Genomic DNA, 27,614 nt, shown 5'->3' on the forward strand with positions numbered 1-27,614 from the left:
GAAAGAAATCCCAGCATGATACCTTTCTAAGAAGTCTCAAATAAATGAATAGGTATGGATGGGTATCTCTCAAAGGGCTATAGGCTCAGTGACAGGAACCTTTTGTGGTTTATTAGAAATCCTCACAATCTGAACTGTTTTATTAATTCATGGTAGACTGTTTCATATAGGGGTTGGGTACCGAAAGTGTGACCCCACTGTTAATAAAAACAGAGAGTTTCATTCCCAATCTGGATAGTTGTCTGTCTGAGTTGATGAAGAGAGAAAACTGGGGAGAACCCATTGGTTCCTCAGGGCCCCATCACTGGAATTAAGAGGACATCAGAAAGGCTGTTTGGAAGGCTGTTGGCTTTTTTTTTAAAAAAATATTTATTTTTATTTATACAAGAGCTGGGGTACAGGCCAGAGTCGCGGGAGGGTGAGAAGATTCACCAGAGACAGAGTGGGGAGCAGAACAGGCAGGCAGACCAAAAACAGTGTTGAGGGGAGCAGCGGGCGAGATAGGAAAGGTCTGCCTCACCATGTGGGAATCTCCCTGGTTGGCCAGGAATCGAACCAGCACTATGGAGTCTGCGGACAGCTTCACAGGGCTGCGCTCAACCCGCTGCACCACCAGGGAGGCCCAGGTTGTTGGCTTTTGAAATGCTTAAGTTTGTCATCAACTTTTCTCCAATGCCTGGATTCTTTACAAAATGACAAATTAGGAAGTCTTGGGTCGCACAAAGGATCCTTCATTTTGTGGGGTGGAGGTTAAGTATTTTTGCAACATTTCTTTTAAGTGGCTCATTTGAGGGACTGCCAAATTAACTAGATCTGGGGTAGACAGAGCTTTCCACTCCACGTAGTTCTTTTAACGAACAGAAAGCATCTCTGTTCAGTCCATTAGCAGAGTGGAAGGCTACCCAAATAGTAAGGAAAGTTTCCAGGTTTGAGGGTGCCTCTGTCCTTAACAATGACCATGAAGGAATTCAAATCCATGTGCAGGCAAAGTAAAGTCTATTAGAGACAGAACGAAAGTACACTCGGGAAGAGGTTGGGGTGGGTAGAGTCCATGGAACAATTGTGAGGAATGATGGGGGGACTCCTGGCTTAAGTGGGGTCACTGTGTCCTTTTCTGGGGTTTTCTATGCAAGGTGCTCCCAGGGCACTGGTTTATTAGTCTAAGTCACTCCCCTTTCCACTGTGCTCCCAAGAATAGATTGGGGTGGGGGTCTTCCTTCCCTCTTTGCTGCTTCTTCCTCGGGCTTTATCAGCCTGCCTGTAGGTGGAAGTAGGGGACTGCCTTCTCACCTCTGGGCATGTCTTGGCTCTCCCCAGGCTTCATCGGTTCTGACAAGTGTTTTCTGGGGTCTGAGTGTGTTGGCTGTTAAATTGCTTTGGACATGGCCCTTCCTGCTTTAACTATCTAACAGGATGACCTGAATTTTCATTTAAAACACTTTGAAGTCAATTATAATAATCATGAACAGGTTCGCTGGGTTTTGTGTACAAATTTGATTTTGTTCTGACTGGCAGGTGTAGGAGAGCCTGTAGGAATTGTTTGACAAAGTTTATCAGAGAGTTTTCTAGTCTCTTGCCAAAAGTTTGTTTATCCAAATCCTTTCTGACACATTTCAACCAATGTATGACTTGGATGAAATAAGCATGTGGACTAATAGAGAGGTGAACTCACCGATATAGGTCATAAAAAGCAGGTATATAGGTTTGAATAACTATGTCAAATTCTTCAGCAAACCTGTGACTATCCTCAGTTACCTTAGTAAATTCGACCTTAGTTAAGGGAACACAAGAAAAGTGCGGTTTGTCTGAATTCTCTGAAGACTTAACCTTAAAAGGGCTGGTTTTAGTAAGTTCAGAGGAAGAGGGACCAGAAGGAGGTTCAAGAGCAAAGGGAGCAGCAACAAGAAAATTTACTTTTTAAATTTTTTTAAAAGATTTATTTTATTTATGCATGCATGCAAGAACTGGGGTGTAGGCCAGGGGTGGGGGGAGGGGTGAAAGGATTCACCAGAGTCAGAGTGGGAAGCAGAAGAGGCAGGTTGACTGAAATACACTACTGAAGGGAGCAGAGGGCCAGACAGGAGAGGTCTGCTGCGCCATGTGGGTTATCTCCCTGGTGGGGGATCGAACTCATACTGCAGTGGCTGATGACATCTTGATAGCCCTGAGACCTCAAACCCCTGTGCCACCAGGAAGGTCCAGCAAGTAAATTTAAATGCAGAAACTGAGGGTATGGAGGATGAGTACTGGCCTACAGAAGGGAGAGAGGAAGTAATGCCTGAGCACGTGGTTGTTGCATGACCAAAGGCAAACAAAGTGGGAGAGGAGAAAGAGAGGTCTTTTCCCTTTCCTTCATTGTTTCTTCCCTTAAGTTAACTTGAAATTTTTATTTTGCAAAGAGGCAATTTTAGATGCCTGGTGATTTTTAGAGACCTCTAGATACCAAGAGAAATAGACTTTCCACTGTTGAGTTTTATCTATTTCAGAGTCATCACTGTTCATTTCAGTTCAAAGAAAGCAACTTGAGAAGGTCAAAAGGTCCCCACTGGTGATCTTTGGTATCCTAATCACCTCTGGTCAATTTGGCCCGGCAGTTGGAAATGAGCATGTAGCGGATGACCATGGTTGTGATAAGTCAATCTGGTAGGGTTTCTGAAGGAAGACCATCCCTAACACATTTAGATGGCTGGGAATCCAATTATCTTTCATTATTAGAGCTAAGAATTCCTAACTGGGGAGTTCCTCTTAGGAAGCCCCCATCTCTAAGAGGGTATTGGGTGGAAGCCTACCGGAGGACTCACATCTAGACAGCACAACTTTTCCAATAAGGAAAAGGTCTGTATTCAAATATGCTGATCTTATGGCTCAGACAGGGCAATAATCCCAAGCAGAAACTCCAAGCCTGCTTCCAGAGGATTGGGGGTGTAAGGCAACCAACCCATTCCGAGCAGGTTTATGAACGGTTCTAGCAGCCACATGCTCTTCGCCGTGGTTTGTAGTCGCTCTAACACTCCTTCGTACACTCTACTCCTCCACCCTTAACACCGCACTACCACCACACCGAACTCTGCTGCACCACCCTTATATTATCAGTCTTTTAGCACAGGTGGACCCACTTCAGGTGCCCGCCATCAGGCATGCACCCAGGATCACAGGGCTCCCTCATCTATCCTGATGGCGGGAGGGCAGAAAAGCCTGATACCTTTTACCTTACCCTACAGTCCACCCCCTCAGGGTTTTCTGCCATATAGTCCACGTATGTACAATTTTTTTAAGCAAACATAAACAGTGCAGCCAGGGACCACAAAAGCAAATACATCACAAAATGACTAAACTTAATTTTCCTAGGGGCGGAAGGACAGAGAAGTTACCGGTACCAGCAATGGGAGAGCCCTCCCATCGGGCAATATACATGCCAATTTGGCATCTGAGGACAATATTGTCGCTGGCATCAGTGGCCTTCCAGGTCGTGAGTACCACACTCGCTTTGCCAGTGAAGAGGCATCAGTGGGTTCTACATGCAGCAGGAGTGGAGAGCTCATAATGGGCCACAGAGTTATTACAAATGTCCCCTTGAGGATTGCCTGCTGATCTGCCACTCCAGGGTGGGTAGATTGCTCTTTCTGCCTGGACTCTTGCAGAGCCGTGAGAAACACCCATCCCACGGCTCCTGCCACCTTGCGGGCACTGCATCCACTCAGGGTTTCTTCTATTTCATACAGGGCCTGTTCCAACTGCCCCGGGGATCCATCTACCTCTGCCATTGCTGGGGAGGTGCCCACTGGGCGAGGAGGTCGGCCCCCGGGTACCATCTGCTCATGGCCAGCCATCCGGGGATCCCTCTCCAGATTTCAAAGGGTTTCGTCTGCATAGAGCTGTCCTGCCTCAAACCGTCCTGCCGTCTACGCCAGTTGTAAGGCAACCAACCCATTCCGAGCAGGTTTATGAACGGTTCTAGCAGCCACATGCTCTTCGCCGTGGTTTGTAGTCGCTCCAACATGCCTTTGTATACTCTACTCCTCCACCCTTAACACCGCACTACCACCACCCCGCACTCTGCTGCACCAACCTTATATTGTCAGTCTTTTAGCGCAGGTGGACCCACTTCAGGTGCCCGCCATCAGGCATGCACCCAGGATCACAGGGCTCCCTCATCTATCCTGATGGCGGGAGGGCAGAAAAGCCTGATACCTTTTACCTTACCCTACAGTCCACCCCCTCAGGGTTTTCTGCCATATAGTCCACGTATGTACAATTTTTTTAAGCAAACATAAACAGTGCAGCCAGGGACCACAAAAGCAAATACATCACAAAATGACTAAACTTAATTTTCCTAGGGGCGGAAGGACAGAGAAGTTACCGGTACCAGCAATGGGAGATCCCTCCCATCGGGCAATATACATGCCAATTTGGCATCTGAGGACAATATTGTCGCTGGCATCAGTGGCCTTCCAGGTCGTGAGTACCACACTCGCTTTGCCAGTGAAGAGGCATCAGTGGGTTCTACATGCAGCAGGAGTGGAGAGCTCATAATGGGCCACAGAGTTATTACAAATGTCCCCTTGAGGATTGCCTGCTGATCTGCCACTCCAGGGTGGGTAGATTGCTCTTTCTGCCTGGACTCTTGCAGAGCCGTGAGAAACACCCATCCCACGGCTCCTGCCACCTTGCGGGCACTGCATCCACTCAGGGTTTCTTCTATTTCATACAGGGCCTGTTCCAACTGCCCCGGGGATCCATCTACCTCTGGCCATTGCTGGGGAGGTGCCCACTGGGCGAGGAGGTCGGCCCCCGGGTACCATCTGCTCATGGCCAGCCATCCGGGGATCCCTCTCCAGATTTCAAAGGGTTTCGTCTGCATAGAGCTGTCCTGCCTCAAACCGTCCTGCCGTCTACGCCAGTTGTAAGGCAACCAACCCATTCCGAGCAGGTTTATGAACGGTTCTAGCAGCCACATGCTCTTCGCCGTGGTTTGTAGTCGCTCCAACATGCCTTTGTATACTCTACTCCTCCACCCTTAACACCGCACTACCACCACCCCGCACTCTGCTGCACCAACCTTATATTGTCAGTCTTTTAGCGCAGGTGGACCCACTTCAGGTGCCCGCCATCAGGCATGCACCCAGGATCACAGGGCTCCCTCATCTATCCTGATGGCGGGAGGGCAGAAAAGCCTGATACCTTTTACCTTACCCTACAGTCCACCCCCTCAGGGTTTTCTGCCATATAGTCCACGTATGTACAATTTTTTTAAGCAAACATAAACAGTGCAGCCAGGGACCACAAAAGCAAATACATCACAAAATGACTAAACTTAATTTTCCTAGGGGCGGAAGGACAGAGAAGTTACCGGTACCAGCAATGGGAGATCCCTCCCATCGGGCAATATACATGCCAATTTGGCATCTGAGGACAATATTGTCGCTGGCATCAGTGGCCTTCCAGGTCGTGAGTACCACACTCGCTTTGCCAGTGAAGAGGCATCAGTGGGTTCTACATGCAGCAGGAGTGGAGAGCTCATAATGGGCCACAGAGTTATTACAAATGTCCCCTTGAGGATTGCCTGCTGATCTGCCACTCCAGGGTGGGTAGATTGCTCTTTCTGCCTGGACTCTTGCAGAGCCGTGAGAAACACCCATCCCACGGCTCCTGCCACCTTGCGGGCACTGCATCCACTCAGGGTTTCTTCTATTTCATACAGGGCCTGTTCCAACTGCCCCGGGGATCCATCTACCTCTGGCCATTGCTGGGGAGGTGCCCACTGGGCGAGGAGGTCGGCCCCCGGGTACCATCTGCTCATGGCCAGCCATCCGGGGATCCCTCTCCAGATTTCAAAGGGTTTCGTCTGCATAGAGCTGTCCTGCCTCAAACCGTCCTGCCGTCTACGCCAGTTGTAAGGCAACCAACCCATTCCGAGCAGGTTTATGAACGGTTCTAGCAGCCACATGCTCTTCGCCGTGGTTTGTAGTCGCTCCAACATGCCTTTGTATACTCTACTCCTCCACCCTTAACACCGCACTACCACCACCCCGCACTCTGCTGCACCAACCTTATATTGTCAGTCTTTTAGCGCAGGTGGACCCACTTCAGGTGCCCGCCATCAGGCATGCACCCAGGATCACAGGGCTCCCTCATCTATCCTGATGGCGGGAGGGCAGAAAAGCCTGATACCTTTTACCTTACCCTACAGTCCACCCCCTCAGGGTTTTCTGCCATATAGTCCACGTATGTACAATTTTTTTAAGCAAACATAAACAGTGCAGCCAGGGACCACAAAAGCAAATACATCACAAAATGACTAAACTTAATTTTCCTAGGGGCGGAAGGACAGAGAAGTTACCGGTACCAGCAATGGGAGAGCCCTCCCATCGGGCAATATACATGCCAATTTGGCATCTGAGGACAATATTGTCGCTGGCATCAGTGGCCTTCCAGGTCGTGAGTACCACACTCGCTTTGCCAGTGAAGAGGCATCAGTGGGTTCTACATGCAGCAGGAGTGGAGAGCTCATAATGGGCCACAGAGTTATTACAAATGTCCCCTTGAGGATTGCCTGCTGATCTGCCACTCCAGGGTGGGTAGATTGCTCTTTCTGCCTGGACTCTTGCAGAGCCGTGAGAAACACCCATCCCACGGCTCCTGCCACCTTGCGGGCACTGCATCCACTCAGGGTTTCTTCTATTTCATACAGGGCCTGTTCCAACTGCCCCGGGGATCCATCTACCTCTGCCATTGCTGGGGAGGTGCCCACTGGGTGAGGAGGTCGGCCCCCGGGTACCATCTGCTCATGGCTGGCCATCCGGGGATCCCTCTCCAGATTTCAAAGGGTTTCGTCTGCATAGAGATGTCCTGCCTCGAACCGTCCTGCCGTCTACGCCAGTTGTAAGGCAACCAACCCATTCCGAGCAGGTTTATGAACGGTTCTAGCAGCCATATGCTCTTCGCCGTGGTTTGTAGTCGCTCCAACACTCCTTCGTACACTCTACTCCTCCACTCTTAACACTGCACTACCACCACCCCGCACTCTGCTGCACCAACCTTATATTGTCAGTCTTTTAGCGCAGGTGGACCCACTTCAGGTGCCCGCCATCAGGCATGCACCCAGGATCACAGGGCTCCCTCATCTATCTGATGGCGGGAGGGCAGAAAAGCCTGATACCTTTTACCTTACCCTACAGGGGGGAAGGCCAGTAACGCCTCAGCAGGAGTAAGGTGATTTCAAAGGCTCACACAGATCCAATGAAGGGCAACCTGATTTCCAGAGTGGAACCCAGGCTGAAGTGCCAGGGCTGCCCCCAGAGACAGTAAGACCTTAACCAAACAAACGAGTGTTCTGGAGTAAACCTGTTGAAAGCTTGGTAATAGCAGGGTGGATGCTCAGATCCAGGAGAAGTCATCCCTGCAGACTCCAGGACCAGGGGGCAATAGCATGATGGACCCCATGGACACCGAAGCCTGTTTGTCCCCAGCCTCGGAGTTGTCAAGGAGCCTTCTCTGGATCTCACACATTCATGCAGACTCTGATAGCCTCCTGGCCTCATTTAAATACATTTAAATAGGGTTTATAATTATTTGTTTTCACATATGAGAAGCAAGTCTTTACATTGTTCATGGGAAATCTAGATAGAAAAAGATTTCAAAATCAGGCCAATGCATATTTAGTAAAAGACGGATAAATATGAATATATTCAAATGAAATTATTTTTCATCAAATGACACCTTACAAGACAAGGTAAAAACTGGGAAAAGTGAGTAACAATTCTCACAATACACAACCAACAAGGGATTGCTATGCATGTACACATTAAAAACTTCAAATTCAGACAAACAGCCTAGTAGAGAAATGGGAAAAAATGAAGAACAAGCTTTTCACAGAAGAAATGCTTGTGAAAAGTCATCTTCAACATTTGTGATAAAGGAATGTGAATCAAAACCTCTTTTACAAAGCTCAAGAACAGAGACAAGGATGGAGGAGCAGAATGATGAACAGGTGATGGGGGACAGGCAAGGACACAGGTGCTGGTCATGCTTTACTTGTTGGTTGGAGGCGTAGTTATGTGAGTGGCTGTTCATCTTGGGGAAAGGCATCATTCTGTACACTGAGGGTTTGTGTGTTTTATTGTATGCTTGACATACTTCAATTCAAAGTATACATTTAATAAGAGAGACTTAGGAGAACCCACTGCTAGAGGTGGATGAAGAGGGAGAGAATCTAGTGTGATGCTAAGGGTTTAATTAAATGGACTTAAACTTTACTGAGTTGCCAAAGAGCAAAGGTGAGCTTGGGACAAGAGAGGAAATCAAGTCAGCTTCAGACATGCTATGATGGAATGCCTAACCAGCCTTTTAGGGAAGGTGTAGGGTAAAGAAAATGTCAGGCTTTTCTGCCCTCCCGCCATCAGGCTAGATGATGGATCCTTGCGGTCCTGAATACATGCTTGATGGCGGGCACCTGGAGTAGGGTGTGGGCAGAGGTAGATGGGATTCACCTGGGCTAAGACTGGGCTTTTGAAGGCGGCATCACGGGGACGCCAGCAGAAGCTGAGAAAGAAGCAGGAGAAGCAGAAGAGAAGCCAAGAAGCAGAAGCAGAGAACGCTAGAGACCCCAGAGAGAGTGCGGATTTGCTGGGGGCTAGGAGGCCTGCCAGCCTCCCGGCCCCCCAGCACCCCTGTCTGCCGTGTACCTGGTAATCCCAATAAAAGCCTGCAAAACCACTGAGGACTCTGACTCCTCCTTTACCCGGTCTGCTGGATCAGAAAACCTACACTGTGTCCATTCCTGCCTTTACAGTGTCAAGTAGCTACCTACATATTCCAGTCTGGAGAGTGTAGGAGATGTAGATTTCAAAATCTTAGCTAGAATACAAGACCAGAGCCTGGATGAGTTCTCCAGGCAAGTAAGGGGAGAAGAAAGGTGGTTCAGGACTGAGAGGGCAGAAGGGCCTTTGAGCATTTCGACTGTTAAAGCATATATATATGTCACAGGGAAGACCAAGTGTTACAGGGCAGCCCTGATATTGAGCGGGTTGCCTGGCTGTGGGTCTGTTACAGGACAGGGAGAGGGGCAGCCCAAGCCCCGCAAACCTGCCTATTCTAAATGGGTTCTGCCATCCGCCGCATCAACACAAAACATATGAGACTTTAATGGGAAGGAACTTTAATAAAACTAGGAAACAATACAGGTAAGGCAAAGAGTCTAGTTTCTAAATGAAGCACCCAAAGTTACCCATCCCCTCGTGGGTAAAACTCCATCCATATGGGATCGGCCCAGAGCAAGGCCCCAAAGCCTGCCACAAGTCTAAAGCATCTTCCAGTGGGGACCCACAGAAAAGAAACAACCAGACAAGCCCAGAAGGAAAAGAGCAAAATCAACATCAAGATAAAAGCTGCCATTGTCACCTCCCCACGGGTCTCACCCACATCTGTGTCACTCAGTCCACGACCAAAAGACAAGCGCAGTTTCTTCACGTGTCTCTAGGCTCCATGCGCCTCCTCCAGGTCTCCTGGCTCCATCCTGCTTCCTTCCTTCCGTAGTCTCTTCTGCAGCTTCTCCTCTTCTTGCTCAGCTCCACCCTCCCTTGGGTGGGGCAGGGAACCTGGAACTTCCTCCTTTCCTGGAGACCACCCTGTTACAGGTCCTCACCCGCGCGCTTAAAAAGGACTTATGAATACTCCACTACAGGCACACACAAAAGGTTAATAAAAGGTTTATTTACAAGAAAAAAGGAAGTAAGGAAAATGTACAACTCAGGGAGAAAATAGGGAAATAAAGTCTTTAATGCATCCTACCCGATCCGCCGAGCTGGCCAGATGCTGCGAGCTGGTGGAGAGCCAAAATGGGGGACCCCTCCAAAGCCCACATGTCTGCCTTATATCAACCTGGCTGCTTAACCCCACCCTCAGGTCCCAGCCACCTTCTCTTTGGTGGTGATGGGATTTGGAGTTCCCAGTGTCTTTGGCTTTGGCCTGGGGTGGGGGTGGAGTCCACAAAGCTGTATGGAATTAGCTTTAGGACATCCTTTTCCCCCTAACACAAGGAGCAACCAGTGGGTTAGGAAGGAAACCGAGAAAGTGTGGTGTCCATAGGCCAAGCAATTTCAAAGAGGTAGGAGTAATTCTCGCTAAGCCAGATTATAGGTCAAGATCTGAGATGTGAGAACTGGCCAGTGGATTTAGTGACATAGAAACCATTGGTGAATTCATCCAGGGTAGTTCTGTGGAGTAATAGTATCTGAAGTATGGAGAAGACAGAAGGGGAAGTGAAGGCATGGAATGCAGACAACTCTTCTAATTTTTTTTTCCAGCAGAGCAATGGCTCAGGAGGTGGAGGAGATGGCAGGTAAAGGGTTGACCAAAAGATTTTTATATGGGAAATTTGTGGAAGGGGAACAGTGGACATGGTGTTACTGAACTCAAGGGATTTGTGGCTTGGTGGCTTGGTATGTATCTGCTGATAGATCAGACCAAGCCAATTGACCAGGGTAAAGAGTTTATTACTTGAGATAGGAAGATAGCTCTCAAAGCTTAGTCTCTCCAATTTCTCAGCAGACCATAGTATATAAAGGCCAAGTAGCATTTATCCTAGGATAAATCCTGCTGAGCTAGGCAGACACAGGTCAATTACATAAGAAAATGGTGGTGTTTTGGCCCCTGGGGCAGGGCTTTTGACATATTAATGGATGTTAATTAACCTAATTTTGCTTTAGAATTTTGCCTGAGTTTCTGAAAAACCACTGAATATTTCCTAATGTCCGTTAAGAATTAATGTTAAGAATTTCCTAATGTCAGTTTCCCTTTGACCTATGGGTAACAATGACAGGAGAGAGAAGAAACAATTGTAGTCAGGTCATTGGGTGAGTGGGAAGAGGACAGCATTGCATTGTACTTTGATTTTACCTGCCAAGTGAAGGGCCAGATACGTGCAATCAGAGAAAGGTGGCCTGGCAGATAAGGATGGCTTTTCCAGAGGAGGCAGCTGCCCTGGATAAGGGTTGTTCTTTTCCTCTTTGGTTCAGCCCAAGGCAGGTGAAGTCAAAGGTTTCTTGTAGGAAACAGGTCCCTGGATGGGGGGCGGGGAGGGCAGGGAGGACTTGAGGCTGGGCTGGGCTGGGCTGGGCTGGGTGAGGCACCTCCTCCCTCCCCCAGTGCTTACACAACCTCAGGCAACACCAAAAGCCAGTGGGAACCTGGGGCCACAGCAGTCCTGAAGAAGAGGCTGAGGGGCCAGCATGGTGAAGTTCGCACCCCTGTCCGTGCCCTGGGAGCGCAGGCTGCAGACCCTTGCAGTCCTGCAGTGGGTCCTCTCCTTCTTGACCTTGGGTAAGGTGGGACGGGCTGGGGGGCAGGAGACCATGGCACCTGTACTCCAGGTCCGCACACAGTGCACAGAGGGTGGAAAGACCTTAGTGGAGATGAGAGCCCTACCCAGAGGACCCGCTTGGACCTATCTGGAGGCTTCTGGAGGCCATGGAGGTCCTCAGGTAGGGAGAAGGTACCACCTGTGGCTTTAGGCAGATTGCTTAACTCAACTGGTCTTGGGTTCACTTTGGTGCTAGGACAGAGCCTCTGCCGCAGATGGGCTGGTGAAGCAGGGAAGGATCTAGGCGATTGTGGGAAAGCCCCAGGCTTCTCAAAATGTTCGAGGGGTCAATTTCCTTCCTTCCTTTCTTTCACAGAGGAGGAAAAGGAGATTGGGGGTGGGGAAAGAGGGGATCCTAGACAACAGGAGGGGGAGAGCAGGTATGGCTGAGAGTGGATTGGGGAGTGATGAGGCAAACCTGGGCTCAGGTCAGAGATCTGGCTGAGCAACTGACTGGCTGTGTGAACTTGGGGTGTTAGGGGGAAAGGATGTCCTTGTATCGGGGCTGCCCTGTAACAGGGGGACCACGCCTGACTGTAACAGGGCAAACCCTGATATAAAATGGGGTTGCCTGACTGTGGATCCTCACCCATGTGCTTAAAGGGGACTTATTAATGCTAAACTGCAGACACACACAAAAGGTTGATAAAAGGTTTATTTACAAGGGAAGGGGAAGTGAATAATTAAGGGAGAAAAAGAGGGAGATAAATTCGTAAATGTGTCCTACCCGGTCCGCTGACCTGGAATCCCAGTGACCCAGTAAGCTGGCAAAAACCTAGCATGCCTGGTGGCCAAGCCAGCGATCCCCGGCCACATGGCCAGTTAAACACCCAAACCGAGAACCTAGTTGCTTAACTCTGCCCTCTGGTCCTCGCAACCTTCCCTTTGGTGATCATGGGATTTGTAGTTCCCAGTGTTGTGGGGGTGGAGGCCACAAAGCCTGTCTGGAGTTTGCTCAGGACATCCTTCACTCCTCTCAGGACCTCTCTGGGTCTCTACTTCACCATCTGTAGAAGTGGGATGATAACACTGACCTTACAGGGCTGTTGTGAGATGAAGAAATGTACTTACTTCTGTCCCACACAGACCTGGCCTGGCCCTTGGACTGGGGCAAGAGGATGATTCTGTCCTCTTACTTAGGATGAGAGGGAGGGCAGCTGCTATCATCTCAGCCTGCCTTGTGTGAGTTTTTGGAACCAGGTAGGCCCAGCTGGCTTTGCACACCCCAAGACCGGCAGATCTGTGGCCTGGGAGCCTGGGAGTGTCAGGAATAGCTCCATCCCACAGTGAACACATCAACTGCAGCAGGAGAGGCTACACTTGCCCATACTCCAGTTCTATTAAGGGAATCTTTCCCAGAAGGGCTTGGGGCTATGGATTGGAAAGAGAGAGTGACTGGGAGGCTGTGGAATTCTTGTCTGCCAGCAACGGGTTGGCAGCCACAGGAATGGCTGGTGTTCAGAGTGTACACAGGTACCAACACTGTGGTGTTAAAATATGGCATACTCTGTACAGGCAGTCAACAGCCATTGTAAAAACACACACACACACACACACACACACACACTGTCTCTCTCCCTCAAAAATTCCATTTTGTACCTAAAGGATTCCTCTCCCCCAGCCTTAGCATTGCTTATGACTGATGTGTGTGTTATCCTAAGAGTTGCTAAACATTTTACATATTTCTGGTTACCCTCCCATTACCCAGGGACTCCAAGTGCCTTAAATGCCCAGGATTGTAGATGTGGGGCCCTGATGTCCTCTTCCTGCCAAAGGAAAAGAGGAAAGGTGGTACAGGGAGGAGGGAGAGCTGAGGGGGTTGGAGGAGTGTGGGCCTATGGGTGGAGAGAACACGGGGAGAAGGCCGATGCACAGGGCAGGCGGCCGGTCTGCTGGCTCCTGGACAAAGGGCACTGGGGCCCAGAGAAGGCAGGCTATGGCCAGGCAATCACGGGAGAGGATGGACACCATGCGCAGCTTGCCTCGTGTGAGCTTCTCAAGCAGGAATGTACCAGACTTGCCATGTCCACTGCTGGCCTGAAGAGCCATGGCTGGGAGTGTCAGTGGCACAGGGAGGTCAAAGACTAATTATAATAAAGTAAAAATCAAAATCAACAAACAACTATAAAGCAGAAAGACACTATGGTGGGGGGTGGGTGGGAAGGAGGGAGTAGGATCAAAACAAGGGGGGGTGGGAATTGTATGGGGAATATAACCAAGATGAAAATGCATACATTGTGCAAAAATGAAAAATGATGTAAAAAATATATATTAAAAAAAAAAAAAGTAGCCCTGAGCCAGCAGGACTAGAGGGAGGGCCGCTGAGCCAAGGGATCTGGGCCCACAGCACCAGAGGCAGAGGCTTTTCCTTCCCCCTTATCTTTCAGGCAAAGGGTGGCCCCAGGAGAGTTTTAGGTGGGTGAGTGATAAGGTCCAGCCTGTGTGCGAAAGGTCCCTATGGCTGCAGCCAAGGTAGCTGCCATGTTTGGGGTGTGGGGGAACAGCAATTTCGAGGGACAGTCATAATCTAGATCGGGGTCCCCAAATTATGGCCCATGGGGACAAATCCAACCCGCTGGTTGTTTTGTGGTCTGCGGGCTCAGAAGTGTCTTTACATTTTTTAAAGGGGTCAGTACCTATATGACATCTACCAAGTTGCCACAAAGTTAAAATAGAATCTGGTCCTTTAAGAAAAAGTTTGCCAAACCTGGTCTAGGGAGGCTGGCAATGGGGTGGTGGAAGAATCTCCCATACCAGAAAGATATAGGAGATGTTCTCAGGGTAGGTGACCACAAGTAGGGCTGGAAGGGGAGGTCAGATTGATGCCCAGGCCTTGTCCACAGCTTGGTGCATCATCCTCACTGAATGAAAGACCTAGGGAGGGAAAGACTTGGGGAACTCGGGGGAGAGAGGTCAAGTTTAGTTTTGGGTGTAGTTGATCTTGCAAGCCTTATGGGACCTGGAACAGAAGGTGCCATGGAGCTGCTTGTCTGTGTGAGCAGTGTTTTAGCACAGGGGAATGGGGCTTGGAGGGAGACAGAGAAGTGGAATTCAAGAAGAGTGTTAAAGAACAGTAAGGATTAGAGGCTGGCAGGAGAGTAGGGGCACATTCGCTGAACTGGTTCATGTTAGAGTCGGAGGATACATTTTGGAGAGGGTCAAAGAAGTACCCAGAGAAGTCAACTAGGACCCTCTGATGCAGGGACTAGAGTCAAATATTTTCCAAAGGATTACTTGTTTACTGCCTGTTTCCACTCCTCTCCTCTCTATACACACATTCACCAAGGAAGGTAAACTTCTTTCAAGCAGTCTGTCTCATTCTCAGGAGCATCTCAAGCTTCTAGGAGAGTTGGGACCAATAAACCATTGTTGAGTGAATGTTGGGGCATGATGTACCCAAAAGGGTGGATGGAATCTCAGGCCCCCTTCTACTCGCTTGCTGTGTGACCTTAGCCAGTTTTCACGCTCTCTCTGGGCCCCTGTAAAGGGAGGTTAAATTTTTTCCCTCTTAGAGACATGAGGTGAAAGGTGTCTCTCTTGCTAAGCAATTGAAAAGACATGCAAGCCTACCTTTGGCTTGCTGAGCAGGGTGACAGGGTGAGCTCAGGCCGGAGGGCTGGTGGAGCAGGAAGAGGTTGTTCTGTTCAAGGCCGAATGCCTTTTTTCCCCAAACTTATTTTTTCCCGACTGCAAAATGAATACATGCTATTAGAGCACACTCCAACTAAAAGAGCACCCTACAAGTGAAAGACTTCTCATCACCCCACTGTCCAGGTAGCTGTCGTGAACAATTTATTTTTATTCTCTAAACTGGCTTTCCTAAAGTGTGGCCACCCACCCAGCTTCTGGTTTTGCCCAAAAGGACAGTGCCCTAGTAGGCCATGGTGGTTGGAAACCCTGTTAGGTGATGCAGGGTTGTTAACATCTTCCAGTTTTTTCAAGAGAATTCAGGTAATTTAGGTTTGTATATTTAGTCTCCCCACTTTTCATTATTAGTCACTAATTCAATATTTTTAAAAAAAAATAAAGTGCAAAGACAGCCCAAATATCCATCAGTTCATTGACTGGCTGAATCGATAAACAGAGTTTAGTACATACATACCCTGGAATATTATTCAGCCAGGAAAAGGAGTGAAATTTGACACAGGTTACAATGTGAATGGGCCTATAGGATATTATTGTCAATGAAATAAGCCAGTCACAAAAAGATCTTTATGATTCCTCTTAGACAAGTTACCTAGAATAGTTATATTCATAGAGACAGAAAATAGAATTGACAAGCATTCGGGGAAGGGCATGGGAGGCTGTTTAACACTTGACGGTGATGATGGTTACAAAACAATGCAAATGTACTTAATGTCAGTGATACTGTACACTTAAAAGTGGTTATGATGATAAATTTTATGTTACATGAATTTTACCACAATAAAAATGTGAAAAATGAAGTATCCCAAGCACAAGACTGGGAAGTCTGTTCCATAAGGAACAGGAATGTCTGTTCTTCATGGCTGCATACCCAGGTATACCTGGCTTATCACAGGTACTCCATGAAAGTATATATTTGTAGGCCCCAACCTGCATCCTCCAGCTTATAAATTCTACCACTATTCAGACTATGTCAAAAGCTCTTTCCTCCAGGAAGCCAGCCAGGAATGACAGGCCTAGTGTACACTACTTTCAAATGAAATACACAGGCAGAAACTGGCTTTCTTTGAGAATATGAGACTATGGGTATTGGGTGGAAGGCATGGACTGGGGAAGGAGTGATATTCTCTGGGAATGGTGCGCCATTGGTATCAGATTAGGCACTGGCTTCATAGACTACACAGATACAAAATACAGAAGGATTATGCTGACCTACAGGAAACAGGAGGTGGCTTCCTCCTTCCCTCCTTCACCAGGAAAGAGGATTGCAGGCAGAGGAAACAGCATGAGAAAAAACTAAGAGTTAGATGGTTTTAGGAACACTGAGTCAGAGTATTGGGTGTGTGGCAAAGGGAGCTGGAACAGGGCCAGCTCACAGAAAGCATGAGCACAGGCTGGCCTGCTGAGACTGGGCCTCAGAAGAGGGCAGCCTTGGGAAGACTTCAGCAAGAGGAGGGAGCCGGCCCCGTTTATCTCTGGGAAGACGGGCCTGAGAGGGGATAGAAAGAGGTCTGGGCACCAAGAGCGTCTCCTTTCTTTTCTCTGAGGTCCTAAAGGAATGAAACTAATCCCATCAGTGTCCACTGGGCATTTATGAGAACCTGGTGGATGCAGATGACTTTTTTGGAAAGAGGAAGTGGAGAGGAAAGACCAGAATGATTAAGGCAGCCTATTCCAGTGGGCAAAAATTAGTTTTAGAGTTAGACCTACCTGGATTCAAATCCAGGCTCCTGGGGTGCACTGACTGACTCCATTGTCTCCTCCTTGAAGGCCCGGCAGCTGGTCGTTTGCTCCTGGGGCCACGGGATGGACAGAACAGTGCTTCTTGGCTGGGCATGGTGAGCACAGGGTCTGGGCATCTCGCCTGTTTCTTTTCATGCCTCTGAGTTCTGACTGCTTCCCTCCCCAGCCCAGACCAGCATCATGATCTTCATAGGCCTCCTCTTCACAAGATTCTGGCTCATCAGTGTCCTATACTCAGTCTGGTGGTACCTCGACCGGGACACACCCAGCAAGGGGGGCAGATCCCGTGATTTCGGAAGGCGTAGCATCGTTTGGAATTACATGAGGGATTATTTCCCTATCTCGGTGAGTGTGGGCACTGACTGGGATGTGGCCAGGATCATGGCACCCCATCTCCACAGGGTACAACAGCTCTGTGTGCTTGAGCAGGATACTGGCTGGGAGGCAGGAAGCAGCGATTACAGAGTCTGGGGATGAGTCCAGATTCTTTTCTGTCATGGTTTCCCATCTGTGAGATGTGGGGCCAATATGAGGGGTAGTAAATGTACAGGATTTGGGGGGGTGTCTCTGTAGGGCATAGGATGTGGCCTGCATTTCATATAGGTATAAACTCTTTGGCAATAAATAAATTGGCAAGTCCCAAAGAACCATTTAGTCCCTACTTAGATGAGGAGACTGACACCCAGAGGGCGACAGGGATGTGACCAAGGTCACACAGCAAGCCCCTTTACTGGTTTTAAAGTCTGTGTGTTAACTATGGTAAAGGGGCAGGGGAGAGGCCTGAACTGGCTTTCGGGTTCTGTCCTGCCTCGAAAGCCAGGTGTCCTCCAGCAAAGCCTCGCACACTCTGAACCGGTGTTTCCCTTCTCCAGTGAGCACCCTGACTCATATGGCTAATTCTGCCTCGGGGCACCTTCTGGCCATGGGGACCCTGGACCCTGGACCCAAAGATCAGTCCCGAGTGAAGCAGACCCCTGAATGGAGTGAAGCTGTGCTTTGTCTCCTTTGCTCAGTCCCAGACCGAGTAAACCCCTGGATGGAAGCAGCCGGGCAGGGTTCACTGCGCAGACGGGAATGGGTGGGGAGGCCGAGGGACACAGGAGCCGGGCAGGACCCTCCTCTGGTAGCAGGAGGGAAGGAAGCTCTGAAGGATTCGCCGGATCTAGGCTGACTCTTGAGAGGTGCCAGTCCCAGGTCTGCCACACACCAGCTGTGTGGCCTTGAGGGAGTCTGCGCCTCAGTCTCCTCTGATTCAAAGGAGATGATGCAACACCCAGCCCTGGGCTGCACGGATGCAGTGAGCTGGCGGGACAGCGCCCGGGAGGGCTCAGGCAGCCAGTGGCTCACATTGAGTGAGTCAGTGGGGAATTGACTCAGGTCTGGCTGTGGCTCCTCCCAACCTCTCCAGGAGTCCCACCTCTTCCTGCCCTTCCAGGAATTTGGCCCCCAGCTGGTAAAGGGGGAGGAGAGGTTGGGAAGAACAGACTCACAGAGGTTAAGCAAGTGGCCTGAGCTGTGGGCCCTCAGCAGCAGGAGCCAGGGCTCCCTCCTTTCTGGGAATCCTGGGACCTAGAAGTTCTAGCAAAGGCTGGGCAGCACCTGTGATGCAGAACCCCAGGGCACCTGGGTGAACAAGGCCTTTGGACAAAGGGCAAGGGCGGGACAGGGCAGGGCAGCAGGGCAGAGGTCAAGGGCTGGGCACAGGGCTGGGCGAGCGGCTGACAGAGACCTTCATGCTCCCGAGGGCTGAGAGGGGTTGAAGGCAGAGCAAGTGGGCAGTACTGAGCTAGCCTGAGGGACCCAGGCGGAGGAGTCAGTTTTTTTCAACCCCCAGAAGTGCTTCCTCTGCAGGAGACCCTTCCTGGATCTTGTCAGCAAAGACAAGCATAGCTTGCTGGGTCCCGGTGGAGCAGGGGCGGGTCATAGGCAGGGTCTCCCAGCCCTGCTCAAGACCTCTGAGCTTTGAGATTCTGGAATCCCTTCCTTCCTTCTCTTCCCAGTCTCACTCTGCTGTGTTGGGGAGGTCAGTTTCCATGGGAAAGTGGCCCGGGAGTGGATGTGACATCAGCTCCTATGCCAAAGAAAACCGTGGGTAGGTTCTAGCGTCTGGTAGAGCTTTCTGGTTCTGTGGATGCTGGCTTTGTGGTTTCACCTCCCACTGCGAGCTGAATCCTGAGTTCACCAGGGAAAGAAAGGTGACCTGCAAAGGGAAATGCACAAGCACAGGCCCAGAAGTTGAAATCTTTGAGCAGTTGGCTTGATATGCATTTAGTATGACTAAAGCAGAAGGTATGCCTGGGGATGAAACTGAAGAGGTTTTCAGGTATAAAGCAATCAGGGAAGTAGAGGCCATTCCACAGAACTGGGGTTCTTTTTTTTTTTTTAAAGATTGACTTTTTTATGCATAACAAGAGCTGGGATGTAAGTAAGAGATGCAGTGGGTGAGAGGATTCACCCGAAACAGAGAGGGAAGCAAAACAGGCAGGTGTACTGAAATAACACTGTCTCAGTGGGCGAGGCAGGAGAGGTCTGCTGTGCCATGTGGGTCACCTCCCTGACTGGGGATCAAACTTGTGCTGCAGTGGCTGCTGATAGCTTCATAGAGCAGCGTCTTAACTCTTTGTGCCACCAGGGAGGCCCAGAAGTGGGGTTCCTTTTTTTTTTTAAGATTTATTTATTCATGCATACAAGAACCGGGGTACAGGCCAGATGTGCGGGAGGGTGAGAGGATTCACCAGAGACAGTGGGGAACAGAACAGGCAGATTGACCGAAGTATACTGCTGAGGAGAGCAGCTGGCGAGACAGGAGAGGTCTGCTGTGCCATATGGGTATCTCCCCAGCCGGCCAGGATCGAACCCATGCTGCAGAGGCTACGGACAGCTTCACAGCGCTGTGCTCAACCATCTGCACCACCAGGGAGGCCCCCAGAAGTGGGGTTCTTGAACTAAATGTTCTCCAGGAGCCTGTCTCCTGGTCTGTCCGGACCCCCAAAGGCCCGCAGCTGGCCCTCTTTGCACCTGAAGCAGAGATAGCTTGTGCCCGTCCTATCCACGATCCTTCTGTTCCTCCCAGCCAGGGAGATCTCGAGGACAATTTCTCCACCTTGACACTACTGTTCTGGTAGAACACTGGACTCAATTTTCAGAAAGTGTTTCAGGATTATCACCCACTGTGGGTCTGTTGCATCACCACCTGCAGAAGGCAGATAGTACCACCTTGTGGCCAGCAGAGGGCGAGATGGCATGCATTTTGTTGACCCTCCTAGGCAGGGAGCTTGCAGGAGTAAGGCTGTGCCTGCAGATTTGCCTCTTAACCCTCTCTCAGGAGACCCTGTAAGTTCCACACCCCTTTGTAGCACAGGTCCTGCAAGCAACTTGGGGTAGGGAGTACCAGCTGTGCTGTAGCTCCCCCACATGTACAAGCCTCTGCTCTCAAATACATGTGGGATTTCTTAGTTTCTCTCAGTTCTTACTGTGATTACATGAACTAGCATCAAGTGGTAGAATTTAAAGCAAAATTAGGCAACTGTGGGCCTTGGGGCTTTCTAAGCTCACCTTATCAGCTTCCAAAAGAATAAATTGGGAGAGTCAGGCAATATGTCATGTAGGAGGAGCTGTCTCTTCTTCTTGGTGAAGACCAGTCTGGGAGCTGAGTTTGCCCAGGAAAATGTCATCGTCTCAGAGTAAACACTGTTTACACAGGCCAAAGCCTGAGGAGGGGCAAAGCACTGTGGCCAGAGCTGTATTCCGGCGTCAGGAAATGCTGCAGGTGCAGGGCAGTGCAGGGCACCTCCCTGACCCGCCCCCACCACAGCCACCTAGGAAGAGCCCTTACTTCCTCCACAGCCCTGCAGGCATCGCTGGGGACATCATGCCCTGCCTCCCAGCCCTGCCACCTCCCAGCACACTGGGCTCACTTCACTTGAGTCAGGGGTCAGGGCACCAGCTGCCCACCCAGAGGATGCTCCCTTTTTTCTGCCAGGGTCCCTGCCAGGACTCCTACCTCTGCCATGGCAGGAGGCACTGCCCCAGAGCACAGCTGCCCCTCAGTTGTAGGGCAGACTAGCAGGGAGCGGGGTCACTCCCTCCCTGTTCACTTCCACCACTCTTCCTGCCACCTGCCCTCCCAGCAAGGTAGCTGGAGGGGAGGCTTTCTCCCCTGGGAATGGGTACCATGGGCAGTTTTGGCTGGGTGATTATTTGTGTAAGTGGGCAGGACTCTCTTCCCATCCCTGACTGCCAACTAGAATTGTCAAATGCATCTTGATAACAAAACATTAAAATGCTAAAAAAAAAGTGTATTTTAGAACTGAGGGAACATCTCTTTGTGTCTGTGAGTCTGTTAAGTGAGTGCACGACTGTGGAAAAGTGAACAAACAGGGCTGAGACCAGGCCAGGGGGACAAAAGCCTGCCCCAAGGCCACATTGGGGCCACGGGGGCGGGGGGAGGGTGGAGGGAGGAGAGAGAGAGAAAGAGAGAGAGAGAGATAACCAATTGCCTGAACCTGAAAGGTTCACAGAGTGGTGCTTCTCATACTCTGATGTATAGTGAATCCTCTGGGAAATTTGTCACATTTCAGATGCCCCAAACTAGTGCCAGATCCACCGAATCAGGTTCTGCTTGCATTTTTAACCTGCCAAGAGGTAGTAGCGGTACATAAATAGGCCATGAACACATGAACAGCTTCTCCAGGGTCAGGCCCTGGAGCTGATGCAAAAACCACCTTCCTCGAAGAGAGGAAACCCTAGAGCTCTGGACCTTCCAAGTTTGACTTAGAAAGAAAAAGATGCTGAAATAGTCCTGAGTCCTGGAATATCTCCCTAGGTCAGGAACGGGGCTTCCTGGCTCTATCTCTGGTGGGCTCTGCAGGAAACAGCAGGACTTGTGTTGGGTCAGCCATGGGGCTTTGAGCAGATCACTTACCCCTCTGATCTCAGTTTGCTCACCTCTCTCCTTGGGGTTCTCACCCTGCAGCCAGACTCCCTGGCTGCAGTGAGATTGGTGTGGGTGCTTTGTGAATCATAAAGGAGCCATCAGGACAGGGAGCTCTTGGGAACAGTGACAACAGCACTTGAGACTAGGTAAACATAGTAGAGACAAGAGCCTGCAATAGTCTCTTCACCATTCTCTCTGGAGTCTGCTGTAGCACTCTAGTCTCCTGGGCAAGGGTTTTACCATTAAAAGGAGCAAACCCCCCTACTGTAGGAGATTTGAAAATATGTTCCAGCGAAGAATTATACCCCAGTGCTTAGAGCCACTTTATTTGTAATGGTCAATGGATGGCAGTAACTCAAATGTCCATCAGCTGATAAACAAAATGTGACCTATCCATACAATGAAATAGTATTCAGTCATGAAAAAGGAATGATGTACCAAAACATGCTTCAATATGGAGGAACATTGAAAATATTCTAAGTGAGGAAGATAGACACATGACCACATGGTATATGATTTGTGGCAGCTCCTGCCTCCATGGTTGGCAATGCCACTGTTGCCACCATTGCTCGCCAGTAATTGGATGAAATAAAGAGTGGCTGTACTGTGGATGCTCACAAATAGAGTACATAAGACCCTCTTCCCCTGTGCGCTGGACTGGACAGTCAATGACGGGTAAGATCGGGGGCAGACTAAAGAAGGCACTGGCCAGCCTCATGTCTGTGACTCTTGACGACCTAAGACAGGCGCAGTCCCCGAGGGGCTTCATCATAATAAACTTTGGCGTTCAGATCAAACAAGGCCTACAAGCCTATAAGATCAATCTAGGCAATAAGCCTGCAGTAAAAAACCCCTTCTTTGTTGCCTACAAACAAGCCTGATGGAATTACCTACAAAGCCGTTTAACCATTAACCAGTCAATCATTGTTTCTGAATAAGTAGTAACTTAGCAACTTGTCCATAATTAATTTTCTTACCTGACTTTTTCTATATATGTAAAAATCAGTTTCAGGAAATGTATTGTAACCACATATGCTTAGCAACTTGTAAACTATTAGCTAGAAAATTGTATTCTATGCCTAGGTAACAAGAAACATTGTTATGCTGGGAAAATAGATTTTGTGTGACCTAATGCCTTTTGAAAATGTATAAATATGCGTAATGATTTGAGCAAATTACACTCAGATTTTCACTCTCCCTTGAGTGTGTCTGTGTGTCATTCTTTCTTGTCCCTCGCCCTAATTCCTTCGACCACCTTTTGCTCGTTCTCACTCAACCCTGAGACTGTCTCGATCTCCCGCCGCCGCTGTGCTGGTCTGCAGCAATGATTATATTTATATGGAATATCTAGAGTAAGCAAATCCACAGAGACAAAAGTAGATGAGTAGTTGTCAGGGCTAGGGGACAGGGGTCTGGCTCTGGAACTGGATGGTGGTGGTGACTGCATCCTTTTTTTAATATGCTAAAACCACTGACTCGCATACCTTAAAAGGTGAATTTTATGGTACATTAATTATATCAATTAAAAAGAAACAATTCCTCAGTCTCACAACCTAGCTTTCCCCTTCCCCAGTCACCATCCCAGGTGCCAAGTCCAGCCTGCCAGTGCAGGCACCGGTGAGGACTTTCCAGCCTCTGTCCATCTTTGTGTGGCCACACCTCCCTCTGCTAGGCAAACTGAGGATGCAAGGCAGCAATTACAGCACATATTGTGCTCTTCCTTATGCTCTTCCTCCCCGCTGTTCACTGCGGCCCCATCTTTTCTCTTTCTCCCTCCCCTCCTGGATGCCTCATATCTGTGGTCAGCTTTCCTAACAGGAACCCCGTCCTGGTGCATCTTGAGAATGCTTGCGAGTGCCTGTTTTTCTTATTGAATTTTGTTAAATTGGTGCCCCCGCGGGGCCTTTTGATGTCTTCAAATTATAGTCTTGGTAATCCCCAGGGCACCCTAAGGCCGTAGTTCAGCAGTCCTGACAGGCGAATGGGTCAGGGCCAAATGTCCCAAATGTCCCCATTCTACAGATGCCAGTTGTCCAAAGCCAACAGCAACTCTTAGACGCGGCCTGCATCACGGTATCACTGGGCACATTCACCCGCCGAATCTCAACCTTCACAAGAACTGAGACGCAGAGAGGGCGTGTGACTCGCTCAAGGCCACACTTGAATGGCAGATCAGGGTTAGCAGGCAGGTTCGGTTCTGGCTCACTGGGTTGCTATCCCCGCAGCTGATCAAGACTGCTGAACTGGACCCCTCCCGGAACTACCTCGCCGCCTTCCACCCCCACGGAGTCCTGGCCACGGGAGCCTTTATCAATCTGTGCACGGAGAGCACCGGCTTTTCTTCCAAGTTCCCTGGCATCTGCTCCCACCTGATGATGCTGAACGTGTGGTTCCGGATCCCCTTCTTCAGGGATTACATTATGTTGGCGGGTGAGTCTCCCCACCCTGGGTAACCAAGAAGATGAGTCTGGAAGAATGTTAGGGACGGTTGCTAACAGTTCTGGACTTCATCCAAGAGCATATGCAGGAGAAGGAGGCTAGACCCAAGGAAACACTTCCCGTGACATGGTGAAGGGAATGAGCTCAGAGAGGGGGTTGGGAAGAGGGAGGAGGGCTCGTCCCAGCCCTCAGGGAGACTCCCAGCTGGAGTGGGTGGGATGGGAGATCCATGTCTCTGTGGGTGCTATAGGGGTCTCTTTTTTGGGTCACATCCTTGTCCCTTCACCCCATACCTGATCACCTTCCTCTCTCCCCAGGGCTGGTGGCATCAGACAAGGAGAGCGCGGCCCATATTCTGAACAAGAAAGGTGGTGGAAACCTGCTGACCATCATTATAGGGGGTGCCCAGGAGGCTCTGGATGCCAGGCCTGGAAACTACGCGCTGTTGCTGAAAAACCGCAAGGGTTTTATCAAGCTCGCCCTGATACACGGGTATCTGGAGAAGGCGTTCTCTGTTCCACCGAAGACTAGCAAGGATACTATTTTGGTGGGATGAGAGAAGCAGAGACTAATGCAGATCCTATTTTGGCAGGGAGGTTCTGAATCCCTTCCAACGATGGTTTTATTTTGATGAGCAATGTTACTGCCTGGTGCACCAATACCTAGAAAAGATTCCAGAAGAGAGACTCGTGGTCAAAGGGCCTAGATGGGAAGGGACTAGCCAGCGCAAGATCTGAGACCCAGGGAATCTGGGAGAATACAGTCTGGGGCATATCATAGAGCTGTTCTCCCACCTTCCAGCCTCTTGGAAGAATACAAGCCCCTGAGGCAGGAGAGATTTTTCTAGAAAGTTTGCAGATGTTTTGTAGCTGGGAGGACTCTGAAGCCTTCTGGTCTAGCTGTAGTGGCACACCTGGGAGTTTGTGGCTCCGAGAGGAGGCCAAGAACTGACCAGGTTCAAAGAACCCCGCAGATCTGTAAGAAAGCTCAGACCTCCAAATTCAAGCAGAACCCGGCAGATCTGTAAGAAAGCTCGGACCTCCAAATTCAGGCAGAGCCCAGAGCTCTGTCTTCTGCTCCAATTCTTGGTCACTGGGTCCCTGTGGAAAGCTAGGTGACCAGCTTGGCCTGCCCTGGGGCCTCCCACATACACCCTCTCTGTCTCCTTTCAGGGTGCCTCTTGTGCCAATCTACTCCTTTGGAGAGAACAACCTATATGACCAGGTAGAGAATGCTCCAGGCTCCTACCTGCGCTGGATCCAGAACCGGCTGCAGAAGGTCATGAGCATCTCCCTCCCCCTCTTCCATGGCCGTGGTGTCTTCCAGTACAGCTTCGGTCTTATACCTTACCGCCAGCCCATCAACACCGTGGGTGAGTTAAGACTCAGGCTGGGAGAGAGTGGGCTGCAGGGAAAGGGGCCTGGTTCTGTGTTGCAAGGGGATATGGAGATGGGCCAGACACATCCCTTTTTTTTTTTTTTAAAGATTTATTCATGCATACAAGAGCCAGGGTACAGGCCAGAGATGTGGGAGGGCGAGAGGATTCACCAAAGACAGAGTGGGGGGCAGAACAAGCAGACTGACTGAAATACACAGCTGAGGGGAGCAGCAGGAGAGACAGGAGAGGTCTGCCGTGCCATGTGGGTAGCTCCGTGGCTGGCTGGGATCGAACCCGTGCTGTAGAGGCTGTGGACAGCTTCATAGCACTGTGCTCAACCCGCTGCCCACGGGGGAGGCCCAGACACATCCCACTTTGATCTCACCTTCTAGGTTGGAAAACAGACACACAAGCGGCTAATCCTACTAGAAGGCAGGATGAAAACTTTAACAGGTACAAGGAAGAGCAATCACTAGCCACTACTGACCACTGGGTAGCTGCCAGGTGCCAGGCACTGCACAGTTCCCTTACATGCAGGAGCTCAGTTTATCCTAACAGTCTTTGAGGCAGGGACTATTATCCCATTTCATGAATGGCAAGCTGAGACTCAAAAAAATTAACTAACTTCCAAAAAATCAGGCTGCTATGGAATAACAAATTTATGGTTTGACTCGGGGTCTTTTTGGCTTTTTATTATACCAGAAAAGGAAAGCTTAATTTCAGCCTAGAGGATCTAATAAAATTTATTGGAAAAGATGGATACAAAAAAAGGGCATTCCAATTCAGTTAGAATTGTGTGCAAAGTAGCAATGGATAGGCCATGAATTAATAGCTGAGGGATTTTCCTGTAAATAATGGGCATGATATTTAGTGCATGGACTTAGCACTAAATGGCCTTAGTTATGTGGACACCTCATTTGTTTTCTCTCCAGAAGACAAAATTGGTAGAAAGAGGTCCATTCATCTCCATCCATCCATCCATCTCCATCCTCCATTTGTTTGCGAATTGAACACAGTCTTGGTAAATCCTTATACCATGACCATCCCTGTCTTGTGTGGGAATATTTTCATGAGCATCAATATTGCAGCTGACTCCAGAGCTATTCTCAAGGGGAGAAGGAAGCCAAGCAGAACTAGTAGGATGAAGTTAGTTTCCTGACTCCTCCTTAGAATGACGGGCAGTGCAGGGCAGAATGGAAGAAGCAGGGAGAAGTGGAGGTGTATACGCTGTGGTTCTACCTCATTCTAGAAAGACAGACCCTATTAATGTGGTGTCTTAGATTCCCAGAAGCATATGGCCTGGAAGCCAAGAGCACATCTGCATGATTTAAAATCTGGCGCTGAATCTTCCTGGATCTGTGACCTTGTACAAGTTACTTAACCTCTCTGAGCCTCAGTGCCTCACCAGTCAAGTGGAAATAATAAGAGGTTCTCCCCCTGTAGGATTGTTATGGGATGAAAGGAGATAATGCGTGTAAAGCATCCAGCGCACTGCCTGGCACATTGCAATGCCAGCTGGTGGTGCTGTTCTTATAGCAGAATCTTGCAGTTACCCTAACATCTTGGAACCCATCACCTGGCATTAGGAGTCAAAGATATGGCAGAGCACTTTCCAATGTAGCTGTCCACAGGGTAGAAATCTGGCCCAAGGACCTCTGTGACCCTGCTGGTTTCTGATCTGGCACCCCACCATCTTTGTGTCTTGCAGTGGGGAAGCCCATTGAGGTGCAGAAGACCCCAAATCCCTCACAGGAGCAGGTGGACCAGCTACACCAGCAGTATATCAAAGAGTTGTACGACCTCTTTGAAGCCCACAAGCTCAAGTATAACGTCCCCACCGACAAACATTTGGAGTTCTACTGACTGCCTCCCAGAGCAGGGGCTGCCCCGGAAGGCAGAGTTGGCCAGAGGAAGTCCAGTAAGAGGCACTGTGATCTGAGAAGGCTTCCTGGAGGTATCTGTTGAACAGGTCTCCAGAGCTCCCCCAGACTCCTCCAAAACCAACCCCCTCTGGATTCCAAGTCTCTCTGGCATCATGACAGGAGTCCAAACACCGGCCCTGAGATTGGCACTCCTACTGCAATGACTCTGCTAGTCCCTCTCTCCTTGGTCTG

The 27,614-nt window shown here is 49.6% G+C and overlaps 1 protein-coding gene across 1 annotated transcript; it reads left to right on the forward strand.

Annotated features, from left to right (window-relative positions):
• Positions 1–11,228: 11,228 nt before the first annotated feature.
• Positions 11,229–27,363, forward strand: MOGAT2 (monoacylglycerol O-acyltransferase 2; the record flags this gene model as incomplete). The annotated part of the gene is made up of 6 exons (XM_084254550.1): positions 11,229–11,319; positions 16,914–17,092; positions 23,909–24,113; positions 24,440–24,614; positions 25,295–25,494; positions 27,209–27,363. The coding sequence occupies 6 exons, from the start codon at positions 11,229–11,231 to the stop codon at positions 27,361–27,363; spliced, it is 1,005 nt and encodes a 334-aa protein (XP_084110676.1).
• Positions 27,364–27,614: the final 251 nt, after the last annotated feature.

This window comes from Talpa europaea (genome assembly GCF_964194135.1).
Source record: "Talpa europaea genome assembly, chromosome: 1".
NCBI lineage: Eukaryota > Metazoa > Chordata > Mammalia > Eulipotyphla > Talpidae > Talpa > Talpa europaea.